Source organism: Rattus norvegicus, chromosome 2 (assembly GCF_021556685.1).
Source record: "Rattus norvegicus strain SHRSP/BbbUtx chromosome 2, alternate assembly SHRSP_T2T, whole genome shotgun sequence".
NCBI lineage: Eukaryota > Metazoa > Chordata > Mammalia > Rodentia > Muridae > Rattus > Rattus norvegicus.
Window position 1 is genome coordinate 132,984,335 of NC_141535.1, and position 15,852 is coordinate 133,000,186.

The 15,852-nt window shown below is 35.9% G+C and overlaps 1 protein-coding gene across 2 annotated transcripts in view; it reads left to right on the top strand.

Moving 5' to 3' along the window:
• Positions 1-15,852, top strand: part of Tgap1l6 (GTPase activating protein testicular GAP1 like 6) — a 49,561-nt gene that overhangs the window by 16,144 nt on the left and 17,565 nt on the right. The window contains exons 6-17 of one of the 2 annotated variants that reach the window (XM_087630689.1): positions 674-751; positions 2,351-2,414; positions 4,101-4,283; positions 6,453-6,631; positions 7,040-7,201; positions 8,164-8,273; positions 8,651-8,840; positions 10,254-10,512; positions 11,455-11,588; positions 12,839-12,997; positions 13,833-13,942; positions 15,229-15,415. In XM_087630689.1, the coding sequence (XP_087486815.1) occupies positions 674-751; positions 2,351-2,414; positions 4,101-4,283; positions 6,453-6,631; positions 7,040-7,201; positions 8,164-8,273; positions 8,651-8,840; positions 10,254-10,512; positions 11,455-11,588; positions 12,839-12,997; positions 13,833-13,942; positions 15,229-15,415 (1,815 nt within the window). 2 annotated transcript variants of the gene reach the window in all.

The following is a 15,852-nucleotide window of genomic DNA, read 5'->3' on the forward strand; positions in this document are numbered from 1 at the left end:
GTCTTCTTAGGTCTTTGGAGCAGAATCTAAATATGAGAGGCAGTAGAGAGCTAATAGTACAAATAACTTTTTTCTTCCTGGGAGTGTTAAGACATGAAGTCGTGTTTGTAAATATACATTTTGGATTCCTAGATCTATCACCATAAAAGATTTCAACACTCTATATCTATATACCATTTTAATATTTACAAACCCTGATATGATAAGAATGCTCAGTAATTAAAATTATTATAAAAATAATTGTGCTGCTTCTCATCCCCATTTCCCTAGAGCTGTGCACATGCAGCACATGGAAGTAGGGTCTAATGCTGGAAGTCCAACTGGGAGGTAGCAAATGTCTCTTCTCTCCTTTTAAGAGCCCTCCATGACTACCTTCTGCCATAATTAACGAAAAATCGGGATGCTTAGCACTAGCACGCATGGCATCTCAGTCACCCTTTATCATACACAACCTGTGACAGTTATGTTTGATATCTCATTACCCAAGTATTAATTTTAAGATAAATATGTTAGAGAGAGTGTCTTCCAGACTTATCTAATGGGAAGAAAATGTTATATATTAGAGGAGTTGTCACAGATTATAATTTGTAAATAATGATTACATCATAGTAACTTTTTCATCATGAGCTTTAAGGTTATTTTATATCATTTTTTCTCTCTCTACATTCTATAGCCTCTATATGTAAAAGCTACAAACTTCGATACAGTGAATGACATAATGAGCAAGTTACTACCAATGATGAGAAAACATGTAAGTTACTTTCAGTTTACTTTGAGGTAAAATGGAATTTTGCTTTTGAGATTCACATACGTGGAAATGTGTAAATACAGAAGAAATCTGATCATGATACATTGACATATAGACTTTACAAATGCCTCCGTTTTTATGTGAAGGTATCGAAAACATAATAATAGTCCTGCGAGTGATATTTTTCTTGAATTCGTGTCTACTTTTATGTGAAATGAATTCATAGCACAGTGGTTTGAGCTATATGCTTAGTTTCACTGGATAATAAACATACATTGTAATAAATTGTGATTAATTTGTCACATGCTCACACCTAACTTAAAGGAAACCAATGTTGGAGGGAAGAGTTTTCTTTCTTCTTTTCTTTTTTTTTTATGAAAATGAGTCTATAAACCCTATTTGGGATATAATTCTGTCGTCTTTCCCATTTCTGCTTGTTTTAATTTCTCGGTTTGGAGGTGTAAGTGTACATATTCTGGTATTTATTTTTTTACTTTTAATAAGTCTGGAATGAATGTCTCTGTTTTTTATGTCCTTTCTGCATACATATCTGTATATATCTTTGCTTTTCTATTTTGAAATGTGCACGTGTATCTCTGTTTAACTGTGCATGTGTGAGTGTTGTGATGGGTTTGCGTGTACATGTCTATGACTTTCTGTGAGTTTGTAAAATGAGAATCTACATGTTACTCTGTCTCTCTGTCTCTATGCCCCTCTACCTCTCCCTTCCTCCCGCTCTCTCACACTTTTTCTCTTTCTGAATCATTATCACCTCTCTGTGTATGTTGGGGTGTGGATGGGTAGTTGGTGGTGTGTCTGCTTGTGTGTTTTTAGTGTCTAGTTTAATAAGTAAAAACTTTATGGGACAATGTCATTGGTTTTAAATAAGAGTCTACAAGAAAATACAATTAATAATTCTAGTTAGAGCCACTCCTGGAGGGTGCTCAATATTTCCACATAATGTTCTATTTAGAAGGTTGAATCAAATGGATCCATCACACTGTGTGCAGTAAATATATTCCAGAACTTCTTTTCAGCATTGGGTCTATTTTCCAGGATAGACACTTGTGCTTCATCTCCACAGACAGGACATCTCTGATTGAAAGCCAAAAGCTGTTTTCACTTGTAGGCACACTCGTAGACTCTCTGTTTTTACTATTTTGTTCACTGTTGTCGAAGTTCTCCTATCTTTGAAATGACACTTTGCTAAACTTATCATAGTCACAGTGTGTATGTGCATCTGTGAGCACTAGTTTGTGTGCTCATGTTAAGTTGAAGTTCAGTATTCCTCACCCAGTATGCACAGATGTAAGAAATTATAATAATATTTGTCTTGGTTAGTGATAATGGCTGAATGCAATTTCTTACTTTATTGTGGATCAGTAGATCAAGGCTCCATCAAAGAGAAAAGGCAAGTACCCAAAGGTTTTCTCCTGAAATCAGTCCTGTTTGCTCAAACCTGTGTTCAGAAAACGTATCATTAATACTGGTCTAAATAATTTCCCTGCTATACAGCTAGATATGATAAGTAAAGGAAATTCTAGACTCTTCAAGACTCTGATGTCACCTTATTTGTGATGGTTGGTTCTTTTTGCCTTCCAGAACATTGAAGATTATCAACTGTGGTTCTGTCCTCGCCCTGGGGAAGCTCCAAGAGCACTCCAAGGTAATAACAGGGAAATCTAAAGAGAGACTAGCTGAGTTTGGTGAATTCCCAATGTTTTCATTACTTTGTCTTATACTTACACACTAAAGCAAAATGATTTAAACATAATGTCATGCATTTAAATCATAATTAATATCTAATATGACCTTCAGACTCAAGATAACATCTCGTAAGTTACAGTCTGAGAATAACAGGAATTTTTCTGGGATTTTCTATTTGAAAAACAGAATTTTCCTGAAAAGGCAAACAAAACAAAATTTTAAGCATCTTGTTTCTGGAGAAAATAATTAAAAAAAAATTTGGTGATGATTACAGAATATCCTCCTAGCTAGAGAGATATCTCAAGGATTTCCATCACTCACATGGTAGCTCACACCCGTCTATAACTCCAGTTTCAGGGCATCTAATTCCCACATCTGACCTGCACAATCACCAAGTGCAACATAGTAAACAGGCATTTATGTGAGCAAAAGTCTTACACACAGAAACAAGTTTAAATCTAAAATGCAATATCTTCAGTTTTTTCTCTTTATTCCAAATTATATAGATTGTTTCGTAATGAATATTATAAATGTAGCCATTTCTCTGAATCCATGTAAAATATTCAGTTCACATCTCACATGACAAGTAACTCTGTAACTGAATGTGAGATCATATTCTGATTTCTGGAAACAGCCTGCCTTACTCACAGATACTTGGTTTGTTGCCTTCTTTTAGTTCCACACTAGATTATTGCCAAATAAATAATGGTAATAGAATTATCAGAAAAGTTTGAATAAGAATTAAAAATCTGAGATCTCCAAGTGTGCTTGCAAAGCTGGACTTTTCAAAGGTAAATTTGTGAAGCTCTAACACATAGAGTTGATCTTCCTACAAGTGACTTAAATCTCTGAAGATGCTCTCCCATTAAGGCCAGATTTTCCAGTTTTGTCAAGTATAGTCTTTTGTAGTAAAACCTGATGATGTTTTTAATTTCCTCAATTTCTGTTTTGTCTCCCCTTTCATTTCTGATTTTGTTAATCTGCATACTATTTCTGAGACTTTTATTCAGTTTCAGTTTATGTGTCTTGTTGATTTTCTCAAAGAACAGATCTTGCTTTTATGGATTCTATTTCTAATTGATTTCAGACCTGATATTCTTTCCTGCTGTTTGCTTCTCTTTGGTTTGCTTTCTCCTTTTTGATCTAGGCTTTTCATTGTGCTTTTAAGTTGCTAGTATAGGTTCTGACTATTATCTTTGTGAAGACATTTAGCGCTCATATTTTTTTATGTATGCGGTGTGAAATATTTAAATTGCTTAATGTAAAGTTATACAAGTGCATAAGGATTCTTATGATGTAAAATATTATTGATATTAATACTCCAACAGGCATGTCTTCAAACGGTTGGAACAGAATATAACAAAGTCACTCTAATACATTGCACTGTTAGATCTATATTCTCTAAACAAAGTCTCACACAGAAATTTTTCTCCTCATTGTTTTTAGAGTTGTCAGCTAACTTAATTCTACTATCTGAATAGGGTTCTAATGTTTTCATGTGTACAGTCTTCATTATCCCAAAGAAGAAGAGGGAAGAGGAGGAGGAGGAGGAGAAATATGAAGAGGAGAAATATAGAAAGCATACAAATTGTATCAGAAGATTTGCCCATATTCAGTTACAATTCATGTTCTTTTTTTCTCATAGGAAATGAGTATCCACATGACATTATAATGATAAATATTCAAAAGAACTTCAGTTCACGGGACTTAAGGCATTTTACATCTTTCCCTTCCCTACCTGGGCTGATCATGAAATATCTAAACTCTGATGCACAGGGGCAATTCATCTTAAGGCCCAGAAACTCAGCCAGAAGCCAACAGCAAAAAAGTGAGTCCGCTGTTTTCTTTAGGGTGGCTTTTCTTAGTTCCCATTTTAATTTGTCAATAAATATCACACCATACTATCATTTCCTTGCTTGGGAGAGAGGTACTGTAATAAATAACAACAACAACAAAAAAAAAACTAAAAAATATGTTCCAGGTCCATAAGAAGAGAACTCTAAATTCTGATGTGAAGACTAGGCTTGGTTATAGGGAGAACATGTCGCTTATTCCAGACAGATATTCACCATAAATTGGTATACCAAGCACTGTGTGAACACATTTTTGTCCCATTAGAATTGCGGCCCTAAGTCATGGATCCTGATATGTTGCCCCTCAAGTGTTTCTATGATTAGAGCACAAAGTGACTTAAGAACTACATTTTGACAAACTATTGCAATGAAAACTACATAGAAAAAGTAGATTTTTGGGATTGAAAATAATCTGTTGCAGGCTTCAAATACAAATTAACTTAGGCTTATAGCCAAGTCTCTCATCTCATTTCAAATTATATAAACATATACTTTAGACCTAAATCTAGAGTCACAATATTCCTAAAATTGATAGACTGGGCATTTTTATTTTTTAAAAAATATTCTGCAAAGGATAGAATACTTTTATACTTTCTCCTTACTCTGTTTTCTTGGAACCCTCCCATTTACTAACTTGATTTCTTTTAAAATTTGTCTTTTTTTCATAGTTATTATATTTACATTTGAAATGTTGTTCCCTTACTGCCCTCCTAAGAATAACCAACCTCATCCCTCTGCTCCTTTGTCTCTAAAACGGTGCTACCCCACCAATCTTCCTACTCCCACCTCATCCATCTATCCTTCCCTTCTCTGGGTACTCAAGCTTTCACAGGAGCAAGGACATCCCCTCCCACTGAGGCCAGACAAGACATACATGTGCTACATATGTAGCAGGGGCCACAGACTGACAATGTGTACTCTCGTGTTGTTATCTAAGATCAGGGAGCGCTGAGGTCAAGTAAATTAATACTATTGTCCCTCCTATGGGGCTGCTATTCATTTCTCCTCCTTCATTCCTTCCCCTAATTCTTTTGTTGGGGACCCAGGGTTAAGTTGGATGGTTGCCTGTAAGTATCTGCATCTGTCTCAGTCAGAGGCTGGTAGATCTTCTCAGAGGACAGCCGTGTCAGATTCCTGCCTCCAAGTATATCTTTGTAACAACAATCTTATCATATTTTGGTGTCTATGGATAGGATGGACCAGAAGTTGAGGCAAGTTCTGTATGGCCTTTCCTTCAGTCTCTGCTCCCATTTTTGTCCCTGCAGTTCTTTTAGACAGAAACAGTTCTGAGTCCAATATTTTGAAATGGGTTTTGGTATAATATATATCTATAACTACACACACATACATATACACACACTCACACATACACACACACACACGCACACAAACACACACACACACACTCACTGAGAGACCTTTGTCAGTCTATGTAATATTACTTGTGATTTCTGCCCTCCTGATTTTACATTAGATAGCCAGGCAGATAATGTGTTCTACAGTGAGGAAGAATATTTTATACTGTGTTATATGACTCATTTGTTTACTTTTAATTTATTTGTTTTAAAAATCGTTTTTAAATTTTTTTATGGTCCAATATTCTAAAGGAAAACTCAGAAGGGAAAAAGAAACTAGGATTTCAGCTGTGTTCTTACACTACAATGTATAGTCATGTATTTTCTCATGAGGGGGACATGCTGCTGCTAATATAAACTTGAGAATGGTTCTTGAAAATACTGAACAAAAAACTAAGGATAGAAAGAACTTCATCATAACATTTGAAGTAAACAGAAAAATTTTAAATGTGAATAAAGGAAGGGCGTCAATTAAAATGGATGTGACTACTGAAGCAACAGCCTGTACATATTTCAGGGAGCTTGTTCAACCAAGGTACCTAGTATTTCATGAGGAACTGTGGAGTTAGACAGCATCATCTTGTGGGAATGGCACCTAGAGAACTTTAGACCCTGTCTTAGAGACATCAGTAAGATTAATAACAGTGTAGGTTATATGAGAAGAAGGAGGTATAAACACAACAGAATTATTAACCTATTAAAATAGGGACATATTCTACTTAAATTTAGTTTTGTAAAAGATCTTTATAAATTATACTATCCCATGTAATGATCTCAACTCCTGTTCAGATATGAAGGAAAAGACTCTTAAGAAACAAAGAACTTCTACATCATCGTGGTGGCACAGGAGCTGTGAGCCCCACCCAGACCAAGTATGCACCACCCCAAAAGTTAATAATAGAGGAAAACTGTTTGGAAGAGAACTCAGTTCCATTTGTAAGGATGGCAACCTGCCCTTGGCAATTCTGGTATGTCTCATATGGTTCTTCTCTGGCTCTCCTAAGTCAAAATCCTGCTTCTTAAATCCCTATTCCTTCACTTCTATCACAGTGTGGAGTAAAATTTGTGTCTCAAATCATTGGCTTTCAAATAAGAAGATGAGAGAGGGTTATCAGGGATGATCTATTGGAAAAGTTTGATTTAATCCCTTAACTATTTTGGAAAATTTGATAAAAAGAAATGTTGCACGAACTTTAAGGATTAATGTTAACGTTGGCTATATACAACAAAAATTGAGGCACAAAACTAGCCTGAGGGACTCTGTGACCATGCAAGTACTTGCACTGCACCTGTGCACACCATTGTTCTGGTTCTCAAGGAGCCAATAGTGCTCTGTGGTGCAGAAAGCCTGACAGATATTTCCCTTCTTCCTCTAGGACATGCTGTCCCTACTAAAAAGGGAAGGGCCCACAACCGAGGGTGTCTTTATAATACATCCGAGTATAACAATGTGCCAAACAATAAAAGACAAATTGGATTCAGAAGAAGAGGTGGACATGAACAAGCTATCAGTGCATGTCGTGTCGTGGATCTTTAAGGTAGGGAAAGTCCTTCCATCATCCACCCTCAGGCTTCCTGAGTGAATGGGAATAGTGTCCTTCCTTTTGCATTCCATTGACTGACAATAGATACACATGAGAGAAATATGGTAAGCTCTAAGTCTCCTCAGTTAGTCATAATAATATGGATGATGTTTTGTTCAGAAATTATTTGAGCAATGCTATTGTTGGATTATCAAAACTGAGCCCTCCCTTCATTTCTAGGAGATCCAATGTCAAAGCAAATGTCCTTGTCCTCTGGTATACAGTCTTTGTGACACTCTTTTCCAATGCATGGAGCCCACAGTTGAGGAGTTAGTATGTATATGCATAAATTGGGGCTCAGAGCCACAGGATATTTTGTTCTTTGTGCCTTAAATAGCTGTAGTTTTAAGTAACAGTCTCCAACCATTGCAAAGAGAAATTTTCTGACGGGTAAGGGCTATGTTATCTGTGAATATTAGTAAAATATTAATAATAGAGTTAGGAGTCACACTTGTTTAGTGAAATGGGGGCAGGGCATTCACTAAGAACCCTGAGGACACGTTCCTCCCTGCTTGAAGTACCAGACATAGCTTTCTGCTCCTGAGAAATCAGATAGTATTTCCTATGGTTGTCTTTGTTGTGGTTACTACCATAATTTATGTTTCTATCATGTAAAATAGTATTTGAACTGAAATATTTTTTGCTTATATGTGCTAGCTGGCTCAGCTGTCCACTAGAGGAATGTTGAGCTGAGGACAGATTTTTCTATAGTCCATGTAAATCTGAAAATCTACTCTTTGGTTTCTGTTTCGAATAGATGAAACTTACTGGACCAATATACTGTGGAACATTCTAAGTAGGGGAAATTTGGGGAGCTGTGAAGAAAGTTAGAATTAACTTGAAATTTACAGTTGAATGCATTTTGAATAATTTCCATGATTAATTTCTTCCATAAAATATTTTTGCTTTTTTTTAAGGACTTTCTACAAAACATTGAAGGAAGTCTGATGACTTCAAAACTGTATGATGAGTGGATTGCTGTAACCAAAAAAGTCGATGACGAAGAGAAATTAGCTGCAGTGCAGAGGTAATTGTTGGCAAACTCTGTGAACAACATCAACAAAATAGAAGTAGTATTTGCTTACACATTAGAGATAATATATCACAGCAATATTTACTAAAAACATTGACAGACAGCAAAAGGTTTCACTTGTTCACACACACAAAAGACACTTTGAAAAGAGAAGTGTGAGTTACAGTGGCCCAAGCTTTTATCTTACCTTCACATTCCAATTAGATTTGTCTTTTTTTCTGAATTGGATAAATATTTCAAGCAATAATTTGAAGAAAAATTCTTCCATTTTATTTTGAGAGCATCCAGCAAATGATACAATCACTCTGTTCCCTTCATTCATATTTACAGATCGAGTATACTTGTTTAAAAATAACTTTCTCTACATTCAGCCTTTTAGATAAACTGCCATCTGCAAATGCTGTGCTTCTGAGGCAAATTTTTCAAATATTATATGAAATAAAAAGTAATTCTTCTGTTAATGAGATGTCTTCTTACAATCTATCTGTTGGGATAGCTCCATGTCTCTTATTCATGCCCAGTTACTGCAATAACGGAGGGACAAATGACATTCCCATAAAGGTAACGCCTAACTTTGATACGCCTTTACAATGAGACAGGAAAAAAGGATTATCCTGAGAATCCAGGTTATTCTGTTGTTGTGGGTGATTGTTTTGGTTTTGGTTTTGTTTCATTTTGTAAAGGAAGTACAGCTTTGAAAGGTGTTCTTCTGCAGGGAAGGAATCATTGGTGAATTTTAACTAAATCATAAATGGGTATTTGAGCTCAGTGACTCAGTCTTTAGTCGTCATTTAGAATGTCCTAGACTCACGCAGTGAAAACAAATGCTGTGAAATGATACAAAAAGTAATAATCCTGGGTATTGATTGGGTCAGCAAACCAGACTTAATACGGATATAATCAGTGTAGAATGTGGGAAATTCTACTTGTTTTCAGGGTGGTTTCCCCAACAAAACAAAGGCAATGCAATTTGGATTGCTTTAATCAGATAAGGTCATTAGAACTCCTGATTAATGTTAGTAAGTACACCCTTGCGCTCTGGGTGCTGGTTATGATTGATTTAGAAAAGTGATTGAGTATACTCTTCTATGTTAGCCACCTTTTAAATACTATAATGAAACACCAAAATTTACATAGTATATTGATCAAATGGTTCATTTCATTAATAAGTATCTGAGTTTCTGATTCATTATTAATTGACCAATTGTCATTGGACCTCTAAGGCTCATATTATAAAACAGCCCAATTGAGAAACAATAATATTCCTCACATTGTGTAGAATCAAAGGTCAGGAGGAAAAGACAGGGTACCAAAGAAGCTGCCATTGAAGATCAATAATTATCCCATTTCCTCCGAGAAAATCTTATTTCAAATACCTCCCAATACAATGAACCATAAGATCAAGATGTTACCATTGCTTCTGAACTGAGTAATCACTGTTTTAAGATTAAGTAATTAATTAAGGATATGTGAAGAAATGACTTACAGTGATATACTGATGCAGCTGTTACCATTGCACTGTACTGAGACATGATGGGCTCAGATGGGTTTGCCTGTCTCTTGCTTTTTAGACAACCCTTGGGAACTTTTCATCAGATGGTGCCTGCATTGAGAAGCCATTTTTCTCCTTAGTTCTGCCTTTCTATAAGCATCCTTACAATCATGCTCACTCATGGGTGTATCAAATGTAACCAAAGCTATTTCAGTGTACAGTACACATCACGTACTGGCCATCACAATGTAAAAACTGGAAATCATCCTCTTATATAACATTGCACTGTGATGATCACACTTGAACATTAGATCTAAGAATCTTTGAAATGTCTGGCATAGCCAGCCCCTGTATTCTAACAGCTAACTTTTTCTCAGAATTTTAATCTGCACATTTTTAGCCTCCAAGACTAATAAGTAAAATGTGATTTGCAACCAGGCAAACTAAAAGAGACATTCTGTGTTTGCCCTCCTTTACCACAGATTTCTCTGGTAACATTTATGATCGAAAACACTCCAAAAATTTTTGGAGAGGACGTGGTTGCAGTGTCATATGAAACATCACTAACTCATCCTCCCGGAGCAAAGTCCTCATGTTCCCCTGACACTTCAGCAAATACCAGAAACGTGAAGCAAACCAATCGTGGACTCAGCAGCTGCCCCACTGAGAGGACATGCCCTCCTGACTATAATGCACTGCCAGGAAGTTCAGCTGCCCCTCTTCCCTGTGAAGACATTCTAGGTGTGTAAACTTGTTCTACTACCATAACTTAAAGGTAGAATCATTGAGCACTGAAAATATATTTGTAACAAACAGCAATGAAGGATTTCCTGAAGCATGTGAAGAAAAATTTTGCCTATGCATTATAGGTATTATCCCATTGTTATAATTTGCCTCCTAATTTAAGTACCTCTTTCCACTGTTCCTTACTTTATGTTAGAGGTTACTCCCAGCAATGAGATTAAATAATTAAGGATATGTAAGTAAATGATACTTACAGTGAAAAATTGAGTCTTAACATAGATTCTTAAAGAAAATATCAACTCAATAGCAAATTGGGTTTTCTCTATGTAACAGGTCTGGTTGTCATGAAACTTGCTTTATGTACCAGAATGACCTCAAATTCACTATGCTCCTCCTTGCTCTTCTTCCTGAGGTCTGGGAATATAGCCATGTGGCACTATGCTAGTCTCTTATGAAAATCTGAATATATAGCATAATATACCCATATGTTTGACATAGACACTATGATCTGAGATTTGAGCTCATAGATCAGTGGAGAAAGCCAAGGGCTGTAACAGAACTGTACTTAGTCAAACTGTGTTGGGAAATCCAGATACTGCTATTAATTTACTGTTGTCAATGGCAGTCAGAGTGTTACACAGGGGGATGAAAAGACTGGTACTATATGACTGTTTGATTCTAATATTTGTATGCATAGCTTTCAATGCAAACACACGAAATTGATGTTTATCCCATAAGTATGGGACATATACAACTATATATCCAGTGATTTACAAAGCAAGATCATAATAAATGTTATAATATTAATTAGTTATTTTCTGTGTGTTTGTGGTATCACATAAGGCATGCAGGCCTTACACTGAAAAGGGTCTACTAAGGCTAAATGAGGGCTAAATCTGTTCAGTTAAAACAATGATTTCCCTTCTTTCTTAAATTCAGAGAAAAGTGAAGGAAATGTATATACCAACCAAGCAATACCTTTGCTTAGTCTACCACAAGCACCAAAGAAATGTTTGTTTGGCAAATCTCTTGTGAGAATTTTTGAAGGCAAAAGCCTGCCTACTCCAATATTTGTGAGTATCATTTGGGGTTTCTACAGCACCTTTGTTTTCACTAAGTTGTTGAACCAAACTGATGAATGTTTATATAACTTATCCATGAGAGCAAGATCAGTTTCGAGTAAAATAAGTTGCCCAAAAGTTTGAATCATGTAATGAAAAAGAATTTTAAAAGAAGAAAAAGAAATAGATTTCCCATGTTTTACAGTTTTTGCATCCAAGATACAAACCCACCAGCTTGTTGGAAGAAATGGGTCTATAGAAATGCCCCAATGATTACCCAACTGTTTTCCAGTTTCTTTATGACTCCATGTCACTCTGGAGTCAATCCCTTAATATCATTGCTATGAGATTAATCACTCTTTTATAATTAGAAATATCTCTAGACTTTTACTTTACATTATAAAATGATTAGTTTTGCTATGTATTAACATCTTTTATCCTATTAGAGTATATTTAAATGTCACCTAATATGCCATAATCTATTTTAAACTCGTTACTAAACTTCTTTCGAAATATATATTTACTGTCCAACATCTATTTTAGCACTATAGCTATGCTGGAAATTTAAGCTGTGTGTGAACAAATTGAACGTGTCAGACACATAAGCATTACTGCCCAGTTCTTAGGTATTTTAGAGCAGAATTTTCTGATAACCATGTTTTTAATCATGTAATCTATTGAAAATGCAGAAAATATGGGGTAAATCTGTGTATGGTAGTCATTTTTACAGAGTAAAATTATGGAAGAATGAATGACATTGCTTGGGTTCTTAGATGTGACAGCATCATTAGACATAGGTAAAAATAAGAGAACACAAAAAAAGAAAATAAAAGTTGTAGATGTATAGTGAAAAAAAATTCTTAAAAACACAAAAGTTAAGATTCGTAATAGAGGCCAGGACAGAGAGGAAATAAAAGTGATTTGATCTCAGAAAGGGAACTATTCCAACAATTACTTAAGATGGCATGCTTGAGAAGGATATGCATAGAAGGAAACAAAAAGTAATGGAGGACCATTCACCAAAATGGTTGGTGAAACAGAGGTCCAAACAAAACCGTAATGTTACAAATTGTGGAAAAAATGGATTAGGGAAGCAAATGTGTATGTTAGCAGAAACAATAAAAGGTCAATGACTTTTTCATTCTTCTCATTTATAGCTCTATATCCAAAACTGCCATTGCTCAGGTTAACAATAAATGACATAAATATTCTTCAGATGTGTGGACCTCTAATAATAACAAGCTTATCCTTATCCCACACAGGATATGTTTTCCATAATTGCAGAGAAGGGACAAGATTCTGATCATATATTTAATACGGTATCTGAAATTTCACACTGGTCCCTGAGGGACAGGATTGAAAATGACGAACACATAAACTGGCACGAAGAAGACGTTCTAGTTATAGCATCCGTATTAACGGTAAGGAAGGTTTTCATATCACCAACATTAAGCATCCCTCGGCAGATGCATATGTGCTTTCTGTCCTTGAGATTATGTGATGACTGATTCCTGGAACTATGGACCCTTGACACATGACCTCTGTAGCTTTCCCTAAGGAGTTCCTGTCTCCTTCAGGGCATGGAATCCTTCCCCCATTTCTTCCAAACAAGTACTCGATTCATCCATAAGATCCAATGATTGGCTGTGGCTCCTCATATCCTATTTCAGTCAGATGCTGGCTGGAGCCTTTGAGAGGGCAGTTAAGATAGGTCCCTGTCTGGATGTTCCACATAGGAGCTGCCTTTTTCAAGGCAGAGGTCTTTGGGTTTGGGAGTACAGTATAGAACTGCAGTTGCAGATACAGGTGTGGACTAGAATCCAGGAGAGACAATTTGAAAGGACGGTAATTTTGTTTCATTGCTATAGCAACTAGGTCTCTGCTTCTTTGATTCTACTTGTAGGTAAGAAAACACAGGATCGTGCACATAGGTTCCACTTTTGAGCTTAGATTTTGGGGAGATGACACTTTGGGAATCTTTGTGGAAGTAAGCCCTCAACCAGTGATTCTCAACCTTCCTAATCCAGAAACACTCATCTATTTCCTGATGGTTTTGTGACTCTTAACCATTACTTCATTTGACTTCTCTTCATAATTAAAATTTTGCTACTGATATGAATAATAAAGAAAATGGATAGATTTTCTTATATACAAGATAAATGATATGACACTCAAGTTGAAAATCACTGGTCTAAAGTGCCAGTTTTAAACAAAATTACATTGAACATTACTTTTTTGCTTTATTTCATTAAAAAGGACTTCATTAGTAACATTAAAGGAAGCTTACTTACTTCTGATTTATATGAAGATTGGCTTACCGTCATGGATGAAGGAACTCTGTTTGGAAGAATTACTGCCATCCAAAGGTAATGATAGAGTAAGCACGTGGGGAACTACACCAATATAGAAGCAGTGCTTTTGTAAGGTACAGAGGCTTGTGAATACAGGATTATTAGCTGGCATGATATCTCATGCCAAGTGGTTTCCTTAGCTCAGACAGGTATTGTCACTTTTTAAACATGTTCATTTCTCACGCTAGTGTGTTGAATCATGTCTGTAAACTCACCTGGGAGTCTTCTCCTTTATTTCTGTCATGGCCAAGAAGTCAGCCTATGTAAGAAATTTTGTGCAGGTCAGCCTAGAGTATTGGTTTAGTTCCTGTGTGAGACAAATTAAAAGAAGTTTGTGTGTATAATACCTGTGGGTTATTTGCATCCCAATATTACTGCCATGGTTTTAAATAGGTCATTGATTAGAATATGAAGCTATTACTGGATTCTTCTTCCTCAATTATAGCTATCTAGAGACGTCTGAGTCAGTTCTCACTTTGACTTTGAATCATTTTTCTGTGTGAAAGTTCATAGAAGGTTTTCGTATTTAACAGGAGCTTTGTGCTCCCGTTCCTACCCAGGAGCCCTGCATCTTTGGCTTGCCTGTAGCAGAAGCTTTTGTAACTGCATCATGTAGGGTCACTAGGGTACTTCCTCCTACTTATGTTCGAGTGTGTCTAAAGAGTGTTACGTGGATTCATACTACATTAGAAATAAAATGTGTCTCCACTCCATTATGGTTGGACAAATAGGTTGCTGTTTAATAACAATGGATGTTTTCATGAACAGAACACACATGGTCTGCAACAACCTTCATTCATTCTCATACCAGGGCATTTTGTGGATTCACTACTGTGATTTCTGTTCCTTAAGTTCTACAGTGTCACAACAGTGTTACATGGATTCATAATATATTAGATATTAAATATGTCCCCGTGGTGCCTGGAAAGATGGATCGCTGATAATTACACTGGATGTTTTCATACACAAAACATATATGGTTTCCAACAATTGTCATTCATTCTGATACTAGTGATCCAGACACCTTCCTCTGGGTTCTGTAGGGTAGTACTCATACATCTAGTACACAGAAATTCATAAAGAATTTTAAAAATATTTCCCATGATTCTCTGAAGAAAAGTGAGTTGCAGAAAATATTTTATGTAATACTCTATCTATATATTCTTACTTGTTTTGAATTCTGATCATGCTATGAGTTGGTCTACAAAGCATTTATCTTGTTTTTTTTTTTTGTGGTTAGATTTGTAACCTACACTACTTTTAAGATGATCTAGCATAAACTTCTCCTTTTCTTTGTTTAGACTTACACGTCAGATGCCCGAACAAAACTTCCTTCTTCTACAATATGTCATTTGTGTATTAGTAATGATAAGTGACTCTTCGATGAATAATTTAGACTCTCACACATTATCTCTCCGCATAGCTCCGTCTGTGCTATGTGGTCAGCCTGCAAGTGACGCACTATATGGGGATTCTGCCTCAAGAAAGGTAAGGGGGTCTGACTTTCGCCTTTGGGAACAAAGTTAGAATAATTATCCTGTAATTGGGAATACTTTGGAAAGTTCATTTCTGCAAAAGGAAACACTAGGACTGCATTGTTCTGGAGTGGAAGGAAATAAGTATTGATCTCTTTTAGGAAGATTTGGGAAGGGAGATAGTTAATGTAGATTAAAGAAGTTGAGTCATTTCTGTCTTTCTTTTGTCTTCTCCTTCTTTCCTTTTAGATACTGATTTTAGATATTGATGTTGTAGCCAACAGCAATCTGCACGTATAATAGTAGTCCAGGAAGTTTAAATTGAAGTTTACAAAATTCCTGATCATATAGAAACCTGATTGCTTTTTATCCACTGTAGCCCTAAGTTTATACTTGTGTTTCATTGTAGGGAGACCATTATATTACTAAATATTCACATCTTTATATCAT